Source organism: Crocodylus siamensis, chromosome 13 (assembly GCF_052110815.1).
Source record: "Crocodylus siamensis isolate JL-2025a chromosome 13, ASM5211081v1, whole genome shotgun sequence".
NCBI classification, from domain to species: Eukaryota; Metazoa; Chordata; order Crocodylia; family Crocodylidae; genus Crocodylus; species Crocodylus siamensis.
In genome coordinates this window covers 15,179,260-15,202,287 of record NC_143407.1, presented here as the reverse complement: position 1 = coordinate 15,202,287, position 23,028 = coordinate 15,179,260, and the positions used below count along the sequence as shown (strand labels likewise).

Here is a 23,028-nt window from a genome sequence, read left to right as displayed (position 1 = left end):
CACCCTCTGAGACTTGTACAGGGCTTCATGAATACTCCAGTCACTAGTGTGAGGTAAAGGAGGATGGAGTTTTACAAGCTTGCCTGCCGCTTGGTGGTAAGTGCCCGTGTGCAAGATGAACCTGCAGTCCATTCATAGCAGCTTACCCTTTTTTCACCAGGTTTAAATCTATGAGGTAGGAGTGTGCACATGAGCAGTAACTGCAGAACAGCTGCCGTGTGGCAAAGCCCTGCTTTCTCTACATTCCATACATCCATATGAAGAGCTTTTAAAGTAGCTTAGTTGAATCAGGTCAACTTTCTAATGTGAGCAAGGCCCAAGACACTGCACATGGCAAATCTAAAGCAAGGTAACAATGAATTCCTGGGGCTGCTTTTCCTAGCCAGGAGTGGGCTTAGCCGGCACTGTAGGGATTCTGCTTATTCTGTTCCTGACAGTGACCCTCTCTTAAACCTATTTCTAGGCTAAGGGAATACCCAACATTTTCCTTTCGCTTGGAGGGAGAACAGCCAGTGCTGCACACCCACTTTACCCAGCAGGATAGTGCTCTCATGCCAATCCTAGCAGCACCTTCTTGAAGGAAGTGGATGTAGTGCTGTACCCTTGTGGGCTGGTCAGGAGGGGAGTCTGGGAAGCAAAGCTGTGTAGAAATGGTGAAGTCCCAAGGATGCATATACCCTGCTTTGTCACTGTATGTTGCTAGTAAACCAATCTGACATTTCTTGGTGAGCTGAACTCTAGGGTCTGCAAGCTCTTCATGATCTGCACCAATGTGACTGCTGAGACTGTAACTTGGGGAAGAGCAGGGTGGCTTTGCACTGAAGAGATTCATAGGCTTAAAGCGGCTGCAGTATTTGAGCATGAGGTGCTACCAGTTCTACTTGGGCCTTCTCCTGAAGGACAACTCTAGCATTTCTTCAAAACTTTATTTTTATTTTTAACTCTGTAGTTGTAATATACCGTTAGTGACAAAGAGATCCTTAGTCATTCTGGTGCCATACCACATGGCAAAATGCTCCCCTCCCCACACAGTACTATTCTCTTTTAGTTTAATACTGACATGGTAGGACAGTGCCTCATATGGTGTATGATTTTTTTTGTTTCATTTGCATCAGCTGAGTATCTGTCCCAACGTATACTTCCTTGTGAACAGCTCAGCCAGTGACCTCAGCATAATGCTAGGAATAGCATTTGTCCATTATTGTAGGTTCCCTTTTCTTGCTGGTTCTGCAACACTGAGCAATATAAAGTCTTAGCTTTGTAGAACAACCCCATTGGCAGGTGAGGCAGACAGAAGGAAGCAGGGGTAGAGAGAGGCAATTGTGATGGGCAGAAGAAAGAGGTTTTCCTGACCAAATTCTTATAATGGGAAGGTTTTGAAGATAAGTTAAATCTGAAGGCAGCCTTATATTCCTGGATTCCTACAGAAGAAATGCTGAAATGTGGGCTACACTTGCCATAAAGTATGCCTTTTCTGTTTTGATGCTGAAGGATCATTTTGTGCTCAGCCACCTGGAATCAGGAAAGCACAGCATCAGCTCTTGCAGGGGACCTACCCACTCTGCCCAATGTAACTCAGGGGTATAACTGGCCGGTTCTGCTCCCTGGGTCATAGGAGAGCACACAGTGCAGGGGCAGCAGCTGGAGGTTCACTGCTGCAAGAGAGGATGTCGCTGTCACAGAGCGGGGCCTAGGAGCAGCCATGATCCCACTAGCGCCCCCTACCGTGTCAGTTAGGCAATCCAGCACCCTCTTATCTCACCCGCCACATCTTGTTGTTCTGTGGCTCTAGAAGGGAGGCTGCCTTTGATCCCCTAATACACGGTGTTATGCTGAACTGTCCCCCGTTCTGTATGAAGTGACTCGGTGCACCCCAGCCTTATGGGCAATGCGTGCCTCCAACCTCCCCTTTAGCACACCCCAAGCCTCGCAGCTCTTCCGGACATTATCAGGTCCTTTTCTTTTCCGCGCCCTGCCTGGCGCCCCGGGCTTGTCATGCAACCGGCACCCCTTTCTCTGGCACCCCTGTGCTTGTCATACAACCGGCGCCCCTCTATCCGTTAGCCCTCTCGGGCTGACGGTACTCTTTCCAGTTGGGCTCAGGCAGCCAGAGCCTTACCTGGCCTGTCTGACCCTTCGGAGTCCCCACCACTGTGGAGCCCCTCTGGGATTCTTTTCGGTCCACACCCCTACTGGGGTTTCTATTAATTCCCAATTGGGCTCAGGCAGCCAGAGCCTTACCTGGCCCCTTTGACCCTTCGGGGTCCCCAACACAGGGAGCCCCTCTGGGATCCTTTTCAGTCCACACCCCTACTGGGGTTTCTATCAATAGTATATGCCCACTCCTGGGGCCTTGCTTAAAACCTGCCCCCCACCAGGGCTTCTCTCTGTACTCGCCCCCTCGTGGGGCTTCCCTCAAGTACACACCCGCTCCTGGGGCTTGTCTCTGCCCCCTCTGGGCTTTCTATAGTCATGGACTCGCCCTCTCCGGGCTCGTCTCTCTAGTAGCACCCACCCTAGGCTTCTCCTTGTGTGGCTCTCCCCTTGGAGCCTAACACAAGCCCCTGCAGGCTTCTCACTGGTGCTCCTTGCAGTGCGGCTCAGGTGGCCTTAGCCATGCCTAGCCCCCAAAAATCATCTTTGCCCTTCTCAGGGCTGGAGTCTTATACCCCAACTACGGTGCCCTCACCAGCACTGTGCCCCTCCCCAGGGCTGGGGTAGTACACCCTGCAACATAGCACCACACTCCGGCACTGGGAGCACCCCCACTCTACTGGGGCGCTCCTAAATGAGGCCTCCTCCATCCCCTACAGCCTCTCCCAGTCCTCCAGTGTAACAGTAACTAAACAGAACCATAAGCCAAACAGCTGAAACACAACAATAAGCCTCCTGGCTATAACATAAGATCTAAGCCCACCGGGCTCTCTCGCAAAGGCCTCCCAGTCAGGGTCCTCTCCACCCTCACCATGCTGTAGCCACTTAGGTGGTCAGGCTGCAACAATCTGCTCTGCAGCTCCAGCACCTCAGGCTGCCAGAAGGGAACTGCTAACTAAGGCTCCGGCCAGGGCTGTTTATAAAGCCCCGGCCCTGCCCCTTTCTGGCCATGTGACCAGCTCGGTTGCTCCAGCAAACACCACCTGTGCTGTCTCAGGGAGCTTCAGCAGGCCTTATTCCTTCATAGGAACAGGGGACCTGCATGACCCTGTTGTTGCCGCCACAAGGTGCCCGAGGGAGGCAACAATTGGGTTTGTTGCCCGGTGTGCATCGCGCCAATAAACACACTGGGGGGAGAAGTAGACAGAGTTTATTTGAGCTCAAGTAAAAGGCTCAGGGAGACTGTATTGTCTCAAATCCTGTGCCCCTAGCCCTGCAACAGTGTATATTTATACCCTGGTCACTTTCTGCAGTAGTTTTCTACTAGTTGGCTTCCACCCCTGCCACCCCCTTCCCTCCTCCCTTCTCTCTCCGAGCGGTACCCTTGCATTCCACAGATAACAGTTTTAGGGAGTTTCAGCTTGCCTGCTACTCATCCTGTTTTTCCAGTATTACAGGAGGTTACAAAAAGTTCAAGGAAAGGGTTACAAAGGTTCGGGGGCGGGGGCGGCCTAGCTCGCCTGGGCCTAGAGCAGAGGGGCTTCATCGACACTCGTGGTCTTCCATCCCTCTGAGTTACCTAGGGTTATGCCCAGTGACACCAACACTGTGACAGTCACCACCAGCCACTGCTCTTCCACCATACACTGCCGCTGCCATTCTGCTGTCCTTGCTGCTAGATCCAAAGCTGCTGCAAGGAAGGCACAAGCTTTTGACTGGGGGCAGGGAGGGGGGAGGAGATGGGACAGGACGAACAGGAGCATGAGACACCCTTCTAGCTCTATTCTGGTGCCCCTTCCTCTCTGCTTAGGTAGCACATGGGGCTCATACCCAACTTGCCCACCATCATTATGCTACTGATGTAACTGATCAGCTCTATCTGCCTTCACCTTTGGCTATGCACAGAAATTCGCCTTTTTAGTTAAGCTCTTGCAATAATAAGTGAGCATAACTTTGTGTGTGCACACTCTCTAAAATTTATGTAAACATTTTTAATATTTAATATGGGTTTTAAAACCATTGTAGTTTAAATAGTACAAACCCTTAGGGGGACACTTTTAATTTGGGTCTCATTAAAACTGTTCTTGTCTTAAACTGGAAAGCGTATATCTATGCAGGAACTTGACTGATTTAACTGACTGTAGTTTAAATTCATGTCAAGTTTTTTAATTGTCTGCATGAGAAATTTCATCCAAGATCTAACTGTGTCCACACAGAGGTTGGCACTGATTTAATTAAAATCCATGCAAGCTTTTACTGTGAGCAAGCCATAAATAAGAGGCAATAGGGAGAAAAGCAATGTGTTCAATTCTGGTTGTCAGCAGAAGTAACTTTATATTCCACTTTAGAGGTGTGCAAGAAGCAAGCAGTGTTCCTGTGGATTATACTGTGGGTGTTGAATTATTCATGAGAAATTCAGTCAACAACCTATCTAGCTTATAAAGATATCAGGTCCCGCAGGATGGGTAAAAATTGTGGTTATTTAAAATTTAGACATATTTATTTTTAACAACTTTTGAATCTTGGATTATTTGTAATTTTTAACTAAGTTTTAGCTTTCATTCAAATACAGCTTGCCACAAACACTGAGTAAAAAATTATCTTGCAAATAAATGCATACTCCATTTTCTAGCAATTTCTATTTAAGAACAAGAAAAATATGTCAACTTATTTAATTACTTGAATTAAGTGTATAAGTACAGTGTGTCTTCCTGAAGTGCTAAATTTGGTACTTCTATTTGCTAAACAGCTCCAGTGGACTGGAAATAAGCATGTTTGAATGGTTATCAGCCGCTTGACAATAAATCGTCTTGGAAAACAAGACAAAAATGCAAAACAAGATTAAAATTACTCATTTCAATCAAGATTTCCTGGTTACTGATTTTTAAATCTGGCTCAAATAAAAAAAGACTCTCCACATGTTTCTGGTCTTCCTAATTGCAGGTAGGGCAATTAGTTTCTTAAGCATGAGGCAAGTGTGTCAGACCTGAAGCTAGCTGAAAGGACTCTTATTATGAGGTTTGTGACTGGTGCAGAAGAAAAATTGGATTTAAGTTTGAAAATGAAGTGCTTTACTCTGTTACAGCAAACTGAATATTTCTTTAAACTGGTCTCTAATGCCTTATTAAGCAAATTAACTGGGGTTCCATTGAAAGAAACCACGTTATGCATACCAGCACTCAGGACACGTTTGAACTTCTTTGTGCATCAGTGACACTTGGTCTTAATACTACAGCAGCTCTCACTGCAGAGGGTGTTGAAGCATCTGGGGGAATATGGGGAAGCTACAGACACGTGCTTGAACAAAAAGAAAAGTGCGTGCATGGTGGTAGTAAATATGGGAAAGATGGATGGGTTAAGGGTGGCAGTCACTAGCATGGAGGTAAAGGTACTGAGAATACCCTTTGACATGGGATTTACAGGAGAGGAGGCATGGGAAAAGACCACTGCTGAAGTACAGGTGATTCTGGACTCATGGACATGCGTGGGGGACAGATGAGAACCATGAAAGTAATTCTGTCTCCTATAACACTGTCCACAAGACTGTTTTTTCTGCCATCATGATAGCAAGCGTGTTGATTACAGAAAGTAACGCGTGCACCTTTTTTTTGAAAGTCCAAAAGGGAAAGGTTAGCTCGGACTGAACCATCTAAGATGGGAGCTCCAAGGATGAATACTTGTTTATGTAAAGCCGGTGAGTGCATCCTCCCAGATAACGGTGGTAGAGGAGATGAAGGCTGCACTTTTTGCATGGTATTTACCAGAACTATGTTGTGGGAACTGAAGATACATAGGGGATCAAGTCTGTGCCTGTGTGTATAGGACACTGCCTTCTTGGCAAAATATAGGCTGGCAAAAGTGGAGCTGCACCTGTTTTAATGCTGCATCTTTTGGTAAAGAGGAACAGGACATAGCTGGGCAACAAATCTAGTGAGTGCCAGAGGACAGTGGCTGACCAAAGAAGGGATGCTGTATGGCATCTTACTTAAAAATTTTACAGATGACCAAACATGCACCCATTTGCAAAAACATAACTTAAGTTTATGGATGATGTGGAACTTGTTGGTGTTTAAAATCTAGACTTTTATGACCCAAGGCTGTTTAAGGCAGGCGTGAGAAAACTAAATAAGTATAATGGCCACAAATGTGCCCACTATGGGAAAGAGAAGGCAGGCGAGGCCTGGCAGAGCACTTTATTTTGTACAGAAGTGGCAGCTGGGAGCCATGTCGGATGGACAAGGATGAGGAAAATGGACACATTTTCTTTTTGTTTATTAACAGTTGCTTTTGTATACTGGTGTGGGAGGTGGTGGGAATGGAGTAGCTTGAAGAGCATGTAGCTACAAGGAGCATGTTATGTGGTGTGGAAAATTGTTGGCGTCACCTGAGGTCTACAAATATGATGATTATGTTATGTTATGTTATAGTTATTGTCATTATTAGTCAGCCTAAGCATAGAAAGGAGAATATACGAGATATCAGTGTTTTGGTGGGGGCGGGATAGGAGGGGTGGGTACAGAGGGGATGGTTAATGTCTGTTTGTGTTGTGGCAGTATAATACAGATACAGTTTACAGGGGTGTTCTTGCTTGTTATGTTTTGAAGCATGTGATACTTTTGTAGTTTTATTTTTTTAAAGCCTCTCTAGATCTCGTGCTCTTGGTATTTTGGCTTCTGAGCCTGCTGGGCTGTCCTTCTGGAGTCTGGCTTTCAGGAACTTGGCTCAGCTTTGGTTTCTGACTCAGCCGGTGGCTTGGACTTTGCCTCTGGACTCCTCCCCTGGATGTGTGAACTTGGTCCCTGACTCCAGAGCCCAGAGTCAGCCTGTGACTTGGCCTCTGCCTCTGGAATCGCCCCGCAGATTTGGTAACTTAGACTCTAGCACCTATCCTCGTCTGCACGCCCATGGGTCCCCCAGCTTCTGTCTCTAGCCCTCGCTTAGTGGTCTATTCACTAGGCTGGATCACCTGCAACCAGGTCTTTACATGTCCTGTAGCACAGCTGACCTAGCATAATCTTGTCATGAAACCAAGCGTCTGATTGCTGCCGGGAATCCAATGTTGGGGAACAGTAACTATTATTATCATTTTCTTTGGTGCTTCTTCAAACTCATATTTGAAAAACCCTCCCATGGCACTAGGCGTGTTTAGTTCTGACTCACGGAAATGCCAGTTCCAGTAATGTCACCAGCTCCCAGAAAATTAACGTGGAAACACTCTGTGGGAGATTCAAAATTGTCCTTTATGTTGTTAATCAGTCAGGTGCAAATAGATATCCCTACCCCATGTCACACCCCAAGTGCCCAAAAACATCTGTGCAACCAAGAGTAGTCACAGTGTATGATGCTTTTATAGCGGGGGAAGTCTGTTGGCCTATCCTGCACCACAAGAAGTCTCCTGCAGGGGATTTCACACGTGGGCTGGGGCATGAGAGATGTGTGCCCCAGGTCAGGGTATAGCACCTGGGGCCATTATCCCACAGGACTGGGCCCCTGAAGCCATGGGAGCAGCAGGGTTCAATCCTGCAAGACAGCAGCCCCAGTGGCATCTGATTAATTGGATCTGCTGTAATGGAATGCATCCAGGTCCATCTGATGCTACAACAAGAACAATGTCTCTCTCTGCCTGAACTGTTGAGTCCATCTCTTCCCTTTTCTCTTTTCCACTCCCCTGCATGCCTTTCTCTTTTTCCCCTTTTTATCAGTGGTCTATTCTCCAATCATTTGCCTATTTTCCCTTTCTTTCTGCCTCCAGTTGCTTCCTGGCCCTTTTCTCTCCCTGTCTGTGACTCATTTCACAGGTATTATAAGAGTTAATGAAAACTCTCTCTCTGCTTGAGGCATGTCCATTAGCCAGTCACAATTTTCTCTAATTTGTTTACTATTGGCTTAAACCTCTGTGAGTATTAGTCACTGCTCGAGTTGTGTCAGTTGTGACTGGCAGGTTCGAGAAATAATACCATATAACTTACCTTATTGAAGAATCATGCAAGTACTTCCTGCACAACACAAGTGCATAGAAAATTTGTTGCATGCATGGTTGCAGATGGGACTCTGAAAATTTCAGTTGGAACCAGAGAATCAGCATTTTTGCACACCCAAACTTTGTCCCTTGTATGAACAGCAGGTCATAGCTCTGCAGTGCTGGGGTGGTAGAGATGTGGTTAGTATCTGTATTGTAGTTAAGCTCCAGTTAATTTTTATTCAGTTGTTTTGGAACAGTTCCCTGTAAAATGGAAAAAAATCTCACTAAGAGCATATTGGTTCTGTTCTGCTACATCTGTAGTTAGTCTGAAAGGTGGCTGATTTCAGAAGAACAATCCCAATCTCTCTGTCAAACAGAGAGCAAATAGCATGCTTGGGGATGTAGTTATCATCATGCTATGCACCCACACAACTGGTGCTTAATGGTCAGGCAGGGTTAGGTGTCTTTTTAGAAAGAAGCATCCATTTGGTCTGGTGTAAAACATATTTGGTGTTTAAAAGGGACCCGCAGAGCTTTGCAGCAACTCCCGCCCGCCTGCCCCCTCCCCCCTGCTGTGGGAGAGATGGGCTGATGGCAGAAGCAGTAAGGGGCCCAATCTTTTTTTGTTCTATGGAGTCTGCCCACACCCCACGAGCTGCCAGCAGGCCGAGTGGCCCCTGAACTATGGGGAGTCCTGGTCCTTCCCCCTGCAGTGGTGCTATCCCCTGGGGCCACTTGGGTGGGCTGCTAGTGGGTGGGTGCTGCCCCAGTTCAGGCTCAGGAAACAGTTGGATCGGGCTGGGTGCTGCATCCAAGCTGCGGCAGCACCCATCCACTAGTCACCCGCCCAGGTGGTCCCGGGGGGCACTGCCACTACAGTGACTGAGCAGCCGCTTAAGAGACTAGGTCTTGTTTTCCTTGTTCTTGGCTTTTACTTATTCGGCTGGTATCCCTACTGAAGGAGCTACAGGTCTCATGTGTTCTCAGATCTGTCTCCCCCTTGCCAAAGTTTTGTGCATCTACTTGAGACCTACCTTCACATATCTGTCTTCCTGTGAGGACTGACTCTATCATAAGCACCTTAGGCTAAGGGAGAGAAGGCAAGAAAAATGCCCTGGTTCTTTCTGCTCACAGTGTCCTGGTTTGCAGCTGGAAGTGAAGTAGTAATCTGGGGCTCAAACATTTAACTTGTCAGCTCCTGAGACTGTGCCCCTACCTCCTGGCCTCATGATGGTGAAATTCAAAAGCATGCATTTGTGTCCTCAGTTTCAAGTCAGCTCAGTGATGGTCTGTCTTTATGTCAATGTTGCCAAGCTGTATTCTCCCTGAACAAATAATAGATTGCTTTTGACATGCAAGTAAAATACCATTGAGTTTATGCTCCATTTAAAAATAGCTCAGGAGATGCATTTCAGTTGCTGTTCAAATATGAATATTTTCTTCACCACAGCTGCCCAGGAGGGCCAGCAATCTTCCTTTTGATAGTTCAGTATTAATCTACTCTATGTTTAGTTCTAGCAATGCCAGTTATTGGTAAATGCTCCAAAATGCATCTTTAATTTATAGTTCTAGACCCATTCTGGCTCAGTCCTCAAGGTTCTTGCTAAGCTTTCTACTCAAGCAAATCTCAGTGGATTAGGGGGAATTTGAAAAAGTCAGAAGTAAACTCTGAATGATATTTGGCTTGGTTCTGTGTTTACCCTTATGTGATCCTCACTTCTAAAGCAGATCCATGATGTTTTATTTTTGTCAACCTAGCTAAATGCTAGTCTCCTAGGACAAACGCAATGTTTCTTTGGGTAGGCAAGTGAAATACCTTCAGATTTGCACTTTGGCTGACTTGTATTTGTGGCAGGCTGTCTGATGTTACCTGCTTGTAGTTTTTTGCAGATTAAACGGAGGAATTCTTTTGAACAGCATTCATCTGTGTCATGGTGTCAGGATAGATATGTCACTGAAGAGGCTAAATATGGTTGCGGTGGAGGTATTTTTAGCTACTTCAGCTCAGATCTGTGAAGGTCTCACCTTAACAAAAGCCCTAGTGAAGAACTGTCCTTCTCCATGCTGCACTAAGTAAAAAACAACTTTTTGTGTTCTTCCTTCTCCAGCATTCCACATTATCACGCAAGTTCGTGGAGGTGATGTCGGAGTACAACGCCACGCAGTCTGACTATAGAGAGCGCTGCAAAGGGAGGATTCAAAGGCAACTGGAAATCAGTGAGTAAAATCACTTACTAGCAGAACAAGGCAGCTTGAGCTCCTGTGCCCAGAGTCAGCAGTCAGGTTCTGGTATTGATTGTCTGTTAATTAAAACGGTGCTGGATTTCAGCGTTTCATGTGATAACAGTCATGTTTTCAAAATGTATTTGTTGTTGACTTGCATTGGATTTCACCTGGCAAGTGACAGAAGAGGGTCTCTGGGCTCATTTACCAACCCTTAGTCACAGTGTGTTAGAACACGTGCTCTGTCCCCCTAGGCTACTCACGGAGAAAGCGTACTGATTCTGTGATTTGCCAGCATAGAAAATTGAAGAGCTAGCACTCGCTGTCAGGTGGAATAGACTCCAGTGCATTATGGACCTCCTCCAACAAATACGATTCCACCCATTGCTGAGGGGTGAAGTAACCTTTTAAACTGACCAGGGAGAACATTGAGCCTTGCATTCACATGCATAGTTCCTACTTTATCCCCAGTCTGAGATCACTCAGCCAGTCGGACTCCATATGACATGGCAGCTCCATAGCTGCTGGCCCTAGCAGTTGAAATTAGGGGAGACAGTGAAGTGTGACTTCAGTACCCTACAAGGTAATAGCAAGCATGTGGAAGGGGAAAATAAAGCTGTTTCCTGGCTCAGGCCCTAGACTCTTCCCCATGTTTGGCAGCATTTTTCCTGCTCACAGGCTGCCATCTTCCCCGGGCATGCTGGGAGGCCCTTTATTTTGTGATGCTAACAGGAGAGGCTGCACCAGTGCTACCCTCTTTTGCAAGTGTGGGCGTGTGAGGCCTGGCACACGCTGTAATTGCTTCCATGTTGGCAGCAGGCTGTCAGAGTGCTTGAGAGAGGCATGCATAAGCGTCAATTAATCCCTTCTAAATTAGCAAGAAGAGAATCACTTCCAGTGTGTGGATTGGGTTCAGTGATATATTTATTGCTTAATTAGCTGCCCCGTTTAAGAAAGCTGAGTTGTTGGGTCTTGCTGGGGTGTCTCGCCAATGTCTGTGTGAAGCTGGCATCCTCTCCAAAACTGCTTTTGCTCATCTCTGCATTTCTTCTAGTATCAAAGTAGCAGTGAAAGGACATGGTTGCTTTCAAGGCAGAGGACTCTGTCATCCCAGGCATTGAAGAAGGGGTTTCAGGTCCTTTTTGAGGCCATAGCCAATGCAGCTCTGGAACCAGTGACTATGCACTGTGACTCAGGCATCAGCAGAAGTAGAAGTATTCCTCTTGCTAGTGAGCAGCCCAGCTTTTGTATTTTATTTTAAAGCCATAAGGGGGGAGAACAGAAAAGATCTTTCCTCTTCTGCGTCTAATTTTGAATCCAGACAGATTGTGCCATGTCGATTACTGAACCTCTACATTTTTCTACATTTATATGAAGCTGGCAGATCCAGAGGTAGGAGCAAAATCTGACATTTATTCCATGCCAACTTCCATTTAAGGTGAACTGAAAAGTATATTCAAAATAAATGTGAAAAACAAAATGAGATATAAGATCCCAGGACATTTACTGCTCCCAGTACCACTAAACTGTTATAGGAGAAACATGAACCTTATGCTCAGTTTTAAGCAGGTAGAAGATTTTGAGTTCTCTTCTAATCTAGACTTTCAGTCATTCTCATTAGAAGCTTGTTTGGTATTTGCATGTGAGTAGAGCAGCAATTCTCAACCAGGGTGTTGTGGCATCCTTGGGAACCTTGAGATCCTCTCAGGGATGCATTGGGGTGTCAAGCAAGTTAGCACTGTTAAGTGTGAAGGCATGATTTATAAGATAAACTCCAGTATTTCAAATAGAAGTCTATAGTGTCAAAAGCAGAGTGACCTGTTGTGGTCTTGCTGAGTTCTTTGCAGTAGAATTGCTCTATTTTTACGTAGTCAGAAAAAGAATAAAAAATAAGAGCTGGCATTTTCTGAGGGTGCCTCAAATCTAAAAAGGTCTGGACTAGAGTGCAGTTTTTATGGTGGTACAAAACTCAGGCAAACAGCCTTTTGTTGCAAAACGGGTGTTTACATTTTGTGACAGCAGCAACCCTAGCCAGAGTCTGTGCCGCCTTTTTTGCAGCCAACATATATTCCCTTATGAGAGAACCATGTTTTCATCCTAGATATCTGCTATTTCATGGTGCTTTTGTCCATCACTCTACTCTTGGCAAACTTTACACTGCTGTATGTACAGTCTTAATTAGGTGTGCATCCCTGGACAGCATAAGCACTCCCTGGCTTGTCTTTTGTCTTGGGCAGCCACTATCACCTTTGTGAAGTATGTCTCCTGACATGGGCTCTCAAATCTGTTAGGAATAGTATCCAGGCCTTTTAAACAAAATTCTGCCTTGCACACACAACTCCTCACTTGCATAGTAGTTGGGAAGTGGGGGGGAGCCTTTAGTGGTATTTGCTCTTTTAGATCTTGGCTAGCCAATATCTGTGAATTGTCTTGGTGCTTGTAGCACCCCATTGTGGTTACTACTTTATTGGATTGCCTGGAGGCTCCCATCAGACACTCCAAATTATTACAGCATGTTTATAAACTCACTCTCCTGTTACAGTACTCTGGAAGGGCACCTTGCTTAGCAATGATCTTCTTGGGCATTGCCTTATCCTCACCGCAGAGTGTTACAATCTCAGTACTGATGCACATTGTAGTCGCTTGGATACACTCACGATGGCTTGTGATCAGACTGCATGTTCACCTACAGCATCCAAAGGTAAAGTGACAAAATTGTTCCGTTTCAGAAGGCACAGACAGGGGCAGCTTTCTCTATCTGAGCATATCTCCTCTTAGGACTGTCAGGCCTCTGCTTGCAAATGATGCGAGCTTTTAGCTTTGCATCAGTGCTGCTCCTAGGTCTCTTTGTGAGCCATCATGCTGCAGCTCCAGCTGTCCTGCAGAGTTGGAGTGCTTTAGGACTGGTTACTTGCTTAGGAGTTTCTTTGCTCTTTCAAATGCTTGCTGTAGGAATTCCCTTGCTGCATCATTTTCAGCTTGTTTGGGTGTGGGTAGATCTAAACTGGAAAGATAGCTGGCCCTTCCAATGAATTGCTGGACCTCCTTCTCCTTTTTCTTCAGTATTTCCTTAATGTGTCTGTTTTTCAAGGTCCAGCCAGAGTTCTTCAGAAGTTCACGGCTCCTCGGTGTAGCAGACCTCAGCAATCCTGAGCTTCAGCTCATCAGCATTCAGACTAATACTCCAGCCCTGAACCTGGTTAATACTCTGCTTAGGGATGCGGTCTTGGGTGACTTCTTCTTTGGCATCATCTTCTCCTGCTGTAAAAATGTCACTAGCTGCAGGCTTGATTCCGGAGAACTCCTTGTCTGTAGGCCAGCCTCATTCATACCCAGCACTACTTGCCCACAGGCCTAAGGCAAAGGCTGTCAAGTGGCTGGATGGTTCATCTAGCTCAGTGTTGAAAGGGGAAACAATACCTCATTTACCACAGTGGTAATATGGTTTTCAGGTATAAAATCTTGTAGTCACTGTGCTTATTGGCAAGTAGTACCATCCCCTCCAACCAGAGCAACAAGCTGATTCTAGGGAGACTCCCAAACCCCTCCGCCTTTGTTCATAGCACAGATTTCTGCTGTAATGATGTTAGTTGGAGCACAAAGCATGGCTGTGCCAGGAAAAGCAAAGTCACATGGTTACTGCCAGAGCTCAGTTCACTCGGGTGCGGGCATGGCTTTAGTCTTCCAGCACAGAGCAGCACTTTGCTAGCGTGAACTACATCTGCACTACCAGCACTTTGCCAAGTATTGTACTGGTGTTCTGGATCAACAGAGCACTCCCCATGGAGATGCAACCTTGGGGAGTGAGGGACCTGAGAGGCTCAGATCTTTTAGTGAGCAGTAGGCCCAGGGAGCTCACACAGAAGTAAATAAGCATCTTCTAGGGGTCACCTTGGGCTTCTCCCTGCCAACTGGTCCAGCTGGTGCTGAAATCTTGTTTGAAGCAACAGTCTCTGTTCTCTTCTCAGCAGCCTTGCTGCCTTCCCTTCCTCCCTCACTGGGCTTGCTGTTGTTCCCCATGACATATGGTAGCCCCCACACTATCTAAAAGTGTGTTTGATTGGAGCAGCAGGATCCTAACAGAGGAAGGTACCTCAAAGCCCCTAGTGCACAAAGCCCTGCCGCCATTGGCTGTCGTGGGGAAGCAGTGCTATCTCATAGCAATCAGATGGTAAGAGAGTTTTCAGGAGCAATCCCCCAGACAGAGAAGCATCACAGGTACTTTGTGATCTAGACCTCAGCAGTTAGAAACACAGTCCAAAGCTTCATTTCCACAGGTAAACCAGAGCGTCATCCTCCTCCAGGAAGCCTGGCTCCTCACCCGCAGCCAGTGTGAGTGAGGGGAATTCCTCAGAGCATCAGGCTGTAATTCTTAAAGAAATCTGCCAGGTGGTTTAGACATGGAAGTGCCTCTAGAATAATGCAAAGCACATGCCCCCTTCACAGGAAGGGCCTATGGTCGAAGTCTGCTACCCTGGTCAATGGAAAGCAGATCCTGCAGGAACATTTCTTCCCCTTTAGGACTTTTCTATGTTTTGTGTAGTAATAGTATGAATATATTGTGTTAAGAAGATTTTGTAATGTGGACAAGCTCTAGGGCAGTGACACTCGGTCCTCACTGACTCATCAGCCATGTGAGCAGTCAAAATTAACCCAAGAGCTGCAGCAACACATACATCCCTAAGCAAATTGTGGCAAACATACTCCAGTTCGAAAGAAATGTATGCATCTTGACTGGCATTGTGGTGCATTAATTAGCAGAAAAGCCAGGAGCTATTTTTCCTTGCTTGGGACAGTGATTTGGAACAAATGTATGTATAGCAGCAGTGTCCAGGAGTGAATCTAGCTGGGGAAGCTTTGATGGAACATTTCTCACTGTTCACGGAAAGCTTGTTTCCATAGCTGCAAAAACCCCCTCTGTGAATAAAAAGTTAACAAAGCAACAGCCCCAGTCAGCCTCATGGTCAGAAGCACTGCCTGGAGCAGCTGAGATGAACAGACAGTTTCCTGTGAGCATTTACAGCTCAGGAATTTCTTCAAAATGTTCTTTTCAAGCAGACTCCTGGCCAGGACACGGAGCTAGTAGAGAGCTGGATTACATCCCTAAACTTCCTTTTCAGCCAACAAACCCAGGGTATAACAAGTGCCAGTGGATCTACATGCAAGGCTAGCCACTAGCCCATGTTGTAGGATATACAAGCGAAGTGATTTCTTCAGCTTCGTCAGAAACATGGCTTAGGTTTCCTTTTAACCAGCAGAGCCAGTGAGTTCCTGTCTGCAGTTTCCTTCTGCTCTGAAAACTGGGGCAGTCAGGGAAAGCGTTGCCTCCTTGCGTTTGAGCTCTGAGACACATGCTTGGTTCTCTCAGTGCCAGCCTGTTCCTCACACCTCCTCTCACTTTTCAGAGGAAAGATAGTTGGTGGACAGATACAGAAATATCTCTCTGCTAGAGGGAGGCTGGCTGCCAAGTGTCTTCCAGAGCTTAGTCCCATTGTCCGATTTTTCCTTCTACCCCAACTAGTGAGAGCAAGCAGTCATGGTGAATGGTGAGCGCCTCAGGGCAGGGCTCTCATGCTAAAGTCACCAGCTGAGGGAGTCATGGCATGTACCTAAGCAGTACAGACAGCCCTTATTAAAGGAAAGCTACTGTAGAGTGTCTGCTCCAAGCCTGCAGCATGCCTGTCGTAGGATATGGAGCGTACTGTTTTCAGCAGGAGGGGTTTTTTAGTATGACTCAAGGATGCTTCTCCAGAAGTGGACCTCTGTGGTCTTGGCCCCTTTCCTTTCTGGTTCGTTCTTCTTGTTTTATGTCCCACAAACACTGGATTACTGATGTTTTTTTAGAAACTATCTTTTTTTTCTTGTGGCCCTCTTGTCTAGTGCTCCGGCCCTCAATCCAGTCCTTGTATTGAAACTGATCCCATGCCTGCTCTCTAATCACTCCAGAGCAGCTTTTTGTATTCTTTATTAGATAAATTCATACAGCTTCACCTGCTCTTCATCCACATGCCAATCCACCCGCACTCTCACACTGCTACAAAAATCGGCAAGGCACCAGATGTCACAGAGACTTAGTAACACGTGTCCTAGAATTCATGACAACAAGACAAATTCTTCCTCATCCAGTCTCTTGCTTGGGCTGGGCTCTTTTTAGACTGCATCAGGACAATCTGACTCATCTTCAGTTAGGAACCGTCCTCAAACTAACGCTTTCTGAAGTCAGAACAGCATGCCCTACTTGTGATGGGAGTTGACATTTTTGTATTCCTCTCTCCCATTTTGTCTGTTTCAAGAAATTACATTTTAAATCTAATTTGGTTTCTACTCTGAAAGATGGGCAGAGGTAACAGGGCAGCTCCATGCTCTGGGCAGTGGCCCCACATGACGCAGTGTTGCCAGCGGTGAAGCTGCAGCCCGCAGCCAGCTGCAGTGGTGACTGTTTTTGCATCCCCCCACATTCCCAGTTATGTTGGTGGAGCTGCATAAAGGTCTCTGCAAGGGTCACTTAGCCTTGATACGTAAAGCAGCAGTTGGTAATGTTTTCAAGCAGCAGGCTGGAATGGTGCAGCTTGGGTCCAGAAAAGACCTGTCTGCTGCAGTACCCAGCTGTGGTACACCACAGGGAAAGCTCCTTCCCACCCATTGTGATATACTGTGGTGGGGTATAACACAGCACAGGCAAAGCCCCCCACCTCTGAAGCCCCAGTTTTGCCAGCTGGATCCAGTCACTCTACAGGCTGTAGGTTGCCAATCTCTGCTCTGGCATGAAGGGTTCACCAGTGCTTTCACAATAACTTAAACCAGGGCTTTTCTTCATCTTCTGGCTGAGTGAGTGTAAATGAGCAAGTGTGTGTATGCATACTCATATTCACATATGTTTTAACAGTATATTTTCTTGTTGGATTGAGGATCCAAATACAATAGCTTTTCCTGCTCTAACAAAGTGTCAACAAAGGAAGTGAACAGGTTGCAGATTGTCAGGCTAGCCTGTTATTTAAGATGTAGACATACAGCCTGGCTCCTGGAACAAACTTGCTTGAAATTTTTACAACAGATCGGATGATTTAGAAGCAGAAAGAAGAAGGGTTAACAATTTCTCATTCTGAGAGAGTCTCATTGCTGTGGTAAGCACAATTGACAAGTCAAATTCACATGCACTTCTTTATCTGCTCCAATAAGTTGCTTTTTGTAGAAGGAGGTAAAAAACAAGAAGGAGGGGATATTTTATGCATTTGCTGAGATGCCAAGGGAGGTCTGAAAGCTGAAATGAACCAATTTGATTTGGCCAATTCTGGAAATGATTTGCATCAGTCAGGGCCAAATTAATACTTTAGTGGGCCCCAGGCAAAGAAACTCATAGACCCCAGGCTGGTCAAGACCGCCCCCTCCCCACCCCAGCACTGCTGCCTGCAGGGAGCAGGGCTTGGAGCTGCTTCTAGGAAACAGCTGCCACAGTGGGAAGGCCAGTGGAGGGGAGGGGAAGGGAGTCAGACAGGGCCATTCGCATCACCACCACAGAGAGAAGGACCAGGGCCCCCCCGCAGCTCAGGGCCTTAGCCATATGCCTAGTTTGCCTATGCGTTAATCTGGCCCTGGACTCAGGCTAACTCTTCTTTGAGTCCTTCAAACTCCCTAATTATAATGCTGGGTTAGTTGTCAGTGCATTTTTGTCTTGGACAATATATCTCAGACCAGGCTATTTGGCTCTGAACAAATGATCCATGTAGATCCTAGTGAACTAATAAAACAGTTTTTTCTTCCCAGACCAAGTTTAGATAGAGCAAATGGACTAGGCCTGTGCTGCCCATGCAACATACATTCAGTCTTTTACGTGTTAGAGATGCAACAGCTATACTGTGGTACAGTGCAAACCACCAAGCTTTCTTGTTTCACGGATATACTCCTCAGTTATCAGTTCTTTAATATACTGTAGGAAACATCCATTGATAATTTTTCTTTACCCCAAGGAGTGAGCATGACCTTATCTTAAGGCATTTTTGAAATATGGTCCTTTCTGATATCACACTTTCAAACAGCAAAGACTAGTTTTTAAACATGAAAAACAATTGTTTAGGTGCTATTTGAAGTTCTCTTGGGACACTTTATTTAGCCTAATAAAGGTAAGAACTTGTATGTAGAATTATTTAGTTAAAATTCAAAACATATTTCCCCGTGGTCTTGCTAGAAAGAGGATAAAAACAAGAAAGTTCACTTTAATATGAATGAACTGAAAAAACAAGAGAATCTCTAAAATAAGGTCTCACCACTGCTCCCTCCCGCTAACTGTGTGAGAGGGGAAAGTCTGCCAACAGATCTGTGAATGTATCTCTTAGCATTTCTCAGTTCATACAGCTTCTGTAGATTCAGCAGAATTTTGAGGTCTCCCAGGGTGACTTTGGTTTTGTTTAGGAGATTGCTGGAAGAGAGCAGTACTCTTCTTTCAGTGGCACAGCTGCTTTGATAGTCTTTTGGCATTTTTCTCTTTAACATGGTTATCCAGCAAATGGCATTGGCATATAACTTATTCCTTTTATCCTTTTCTTAAAAGAAAGTTGTATAATTTCTTCACATCATAGACAGTATTTCCCTTGTAGCTGGTGCAAGGGCTAGGGCCCTCTGGTGCCAGAAGTATTAGCTGACGGCCCCACTCCCCGTTCTCATCACTCCCGGGTTCACCTGTCATCCTTGGTCTTAAGTGATATGGTGAATGGGAATATACCTGGTTTTCCATGTAGTCCACCATGTGGGTTAAGGAGAGTCTTGTTGGATGGTTTGCAGGGCTCCTCCTTCCCTACACCCTGCCCACACCCCTCCAGACAAGATGTTCCATAGCAGATGTTACTCCTTTTCTGTCAAGCCTTGTACTGTAGTCTCTCTGACTTCCTTTGCCTCCGGCATTGCCTCTTGAAGTTGGAACACCCAAGGCGTTCACCCTTTAAGCACCACCAGTCCAAACAAATAAACAAAACCTGGGCTTGCCTTGCCCATTTGGTGAGTTAATCCAACCAGTGTAGTAGCCCTTCTGAAAGCCTGAGGGGTCTTGCTGCTGCAGGCCTTCCCCTCCTGCTTGTTCCCCAGCCTTGTTCTTTCGTTCTGGCTACTCCCTTCCCAGTTCCCTGGGTGCTGCCCAACTAGGGCCAGCCCAGCTTCTCGTGGCCCTCAAGCCAAGCTACTTGCCTCTTGCTGCCTGCCGTATCTTGTGTCTTGTGAGGGAGGGGGTTTCCACGTGGCTCCACTCCTCTGGAGCTTCCCCAGTGTTTTCCCCCTGCATTCCACCTTCAGCAGCTTCAAATGTGATACATGTGGCCCCACTTGCTCCCCCCCAAAAATGACTGTCCCATGGCTGTTGCGTGCCACATTCCCCAGTTGTTCCTCATTCCGTGCCTGGTCTGGCCGTCCTCCCGGTTTGCAGCCTGGGTAAGCAGGCCAGGAGGAGCTTTTCTGGATGCTGCATCACCTGGTAGGTGTCCTGTGCCTGAGCCCCTGCTACATTCCTATTAAGCCATATCACTTTATTGATTTCTCCTTTTATAAAGCAATCTCTTTCTTTAATGTTTCAAGGTTCTGGGTAGGTGCTTTTGGTTGTCACTATGCCTTTTCCTCCTTATGCCAAACCATTCATGTCACTGGCTGAGTGGTATGTCACTTTGAAGGAAAATAAAATCTCTACAGTGCTATAATTCAGTATTCAAGGTCCGTGCATTCTTTGATTGAATATGTCTTTAACTTCCTGTCCTTTGAGGCTTACAGTAGAGCAAGCAACATTATTTTGAAGGAGCAAGAGATCTACATAGGTAGTGACAGCATCTTTGATTCAGAAAGCAGAATCAAGTATTAAGCTTAAAGTTTATTGTATTAAGATGTACTTTTCCATAAGAGATGGTTTAAAATCAAGGTGCGTCTTATATACTAGTGCTACATAAGGAAAAATAATTTAAATTGTTTGTAATAGAAGTTGACGATTTCATGGCCACCTGTGACAGGAGTATCTCTACTGGAGCCTCTCTATTGGTGACTCCGCCCCCCTGTTATGGGCCAACCACCTGCTTACTCTCCTGCCATGCCTTGATCTTAATTGATTAATTAATTGATGTAATTAGCGGGGGCTGCCCATGTTATTCACCCCGGTGGCCAGGGGACGCCATGTGCAGCTCCTTTTCCTCCCCTACACCGCAGCCCAGGCCTTGCAGATGGGACTAATGTGTTTTTAACCTGGACCTTGCTGTAAATTTGGCCCTCTTCGTGACTTCCCTGGGCTTCCACTGCCCTGTCTCATCCAGGACCTTCCTGGTGCTCTGCTGCCCCCTCTTGGTGGGGCTTCCTACCACCTTCGCTCTCTGGGCTTCCTGCTGCCCCCTCGTCCTGGGGCTTCTCGCTGCCCCCCCCCTCGCTCTGGGGCTTCTCACCATCCCCTCACTCTCTCACTGGGGTTCCTCTCTGCCCCTCGCTCTGGGGGCTCTCAATGTCCGCGCCCTGGGGGCTGGGGTCAGTGCACCCCAAAATGCCATGCCCTTTCCGGCGCCGGGGTCCCCACACTGCCGTGGAGCCCCTATGAGGCCTCCTCCAACCCCTAATAGCCTCACCCAGTCCTCCAGATAAACAGCAAACACAATACACAAAGCCCCTGGGCTATAACATAAAAGAACCTAAACCGTTTAGCCAAAACAGCATTCAATTCCTACCGGGGGATGCTCCAACCCATAGCAGCAGTCAGAGGCTTTTCCCCTCTGTCTGCCCTGGCCGAGCTCCTTCTCTCTTGGCCGCCAGCGGGGAACTGCCCTCCTGGCCTCACGCCTGGGGTTTATATGTGCCAGGCCCTGCCCCTTCCTGTCAGCTGGCTCCCCAGCAGTTGTCCTAGCACCCAGCACCTGTGACTGGCTGCCCTGGTAACTAGCAGCTGGGCTTCCCTCCCTTCCACCCTCCGCTGCTAGGGCTGTCTCCCGAGCTGTTTCTGCTCTCAGGTGCAGAGCACCTGCGTGCTCTGCAACACCACCCTCCACACACACACACACACACACACACAATTTTAATCTGTTTGGGTGTATCTTTTATACTGGAAAATATAGTAGTTGGGCTGGAATTCTTGAGGCATGAGGAAATATGATTACCTGCATCTTGAATACTTTTCTGGATCTTGCATCTTGTTAGTCTAAAAATAACAAGTTTTATAATTCTCTACTCTCACAGCAACTTGTTCGCTGTTGCCACACAGTGAGATGGGAATTGTATACACATGCAAAAGCACAAGAAGTTTCCTTCCTAATAATAGCTGAAAGACCCCTATTCAAGACACTGGAGCCCTAATATCTAGAGAATGTGGATTTCAGTCTTGGTGCATCGGAGATTCTCTAGGAAAAGTGTCTTGGAGTGCATATGATGATCTCTCATTTTCTGATCTCCCATTATCTCCACTTCATAATACCTGGATTTCATGGTTCACTGAAATCCTGATTGTGACTTAGGGGGTGTGCAAAGATAGATAGAGAAAGTGATTGGTTCCAGACTGAATAGGTAAAGCGAGATCTGTAGTAATTTCTTACCAGTATAATCAAGGCATTTTTTATTTATGTTTCTAGAGAGTGTGGCATGAAACGATTTCCAAACAAGTTTATATACTGCTGCTCCCCTGGTCTGATAGATCCAGGAAGCAACTACAGTTATTTTCCCAAGCAGGACTCATACAAACAGACAAATCCTTTCAGTAATCAGAGATCAAGAATAGCTCCCTTTTTTTTTTTTTTTTAATTTGCTATCTTGGCTCAAACCCCCACCCAAAAATCTAGGAAAAGAAGCACTGCCTGGGTGTTCCAGTGAGAACAAACTTCCCCACTCACAAGCAGTGTTAAACTATAACAGGGTTTGTTGATGGAAGAAGAAAAATGTGACAGCAAACAAGTCTTGGGGAAACCCTTAGTAATCTGGAACCCACCGCAACCAACTGTTAACAGTTTATCACAGTCAGTATGTTCAGAGTTCTTGTAGTCCCACACGAGATGAACTTGGTAGGTAGTAGAGCTTGTGTTGCTGCTAGCCCAGGCTTTCCCCTTGCCTCACAACTGCTGGGGGGGAGCTGTTCTGCTTTTGCTATTGCCACTCCTCACCGAGGAGTGCCTGCTGTTGCCGCTCCTCAGTGCACCGTTGTTGCACACAGCCAGTGGGGGCACTGCTCCGCTCTGGTTCCTCACCACCATCTACTTCCCTTGCTGCACAATTAAGCAAATTCAGTGATTAAGCCTAAATCTAACCCACTAGCAACTGTACCCACAGGTACTCCAAGGACTTGAGTTTTTTAGAAAAAAGTGGTAACAGGTCCCAACCAGATTTGTACATCACAAGTACTCTTCTTCCTTGCAAGGCTGGATGGCAAAGTGCAAACCATCACTTTGGGATAGCTCTATTCCCCTGAGTCTTCTCCTTCACTCCGCTTAGACCTCCACACAAGTCATGATGAGTGCTGACCCCTCAGCAACCTTTGTCCATCTTTCTCTTACAGCATCTCTTACCATTTTATAAATTTTACAGTTTTAGAAAGGAGGCCAGTGTGCACACACCTGACTCACCCAGCCCCTTATATTCAACCAGTTAAAACGCAGTTAAAACATGTCACTGCAGGTAAAATAAGCACAACCACATGTGCTAATATGGTTATGCAGAAAAAAGACTTAGTTCCCAACAATCCTACATTGCATACCAGTGGGGAGATGCAAATAAGCATCGTAGATAGGTTGTCATGGGGAACACAGATACAT

General features: G+C 46.4%; 1 protein-coding gene across 6 annotated transcripts in view; it reads left to right on the top strand.

Annotated features, from left to right (window-relative positions):
• STX1A (syntaxin 1A) overlaps window positions 1-23,028 on the top strand; it is a 295,171-nt gene that overhangs the window by 241,416 nt on the left and 30,727 nt on the right. For all 6 annotated transcript variants that reach the window (XR_016438975.1, XR_016438976.1, XM_090026130.1 and 3 more), the window contains exon 6: window positions 10,165-10,273. Coding sequence is in view for 4 of the 6 variants with exons in the window: in XM_090026130.1 (XP_089882256.1) it covers window positions 10,165-10,273 (109 nt within the window). In the remaining 2 variants the exon portion in view is untranslated. The remainder of the gene's footprint in view (window positions 1-10,164; window positions 10,274-23,028) is intronic.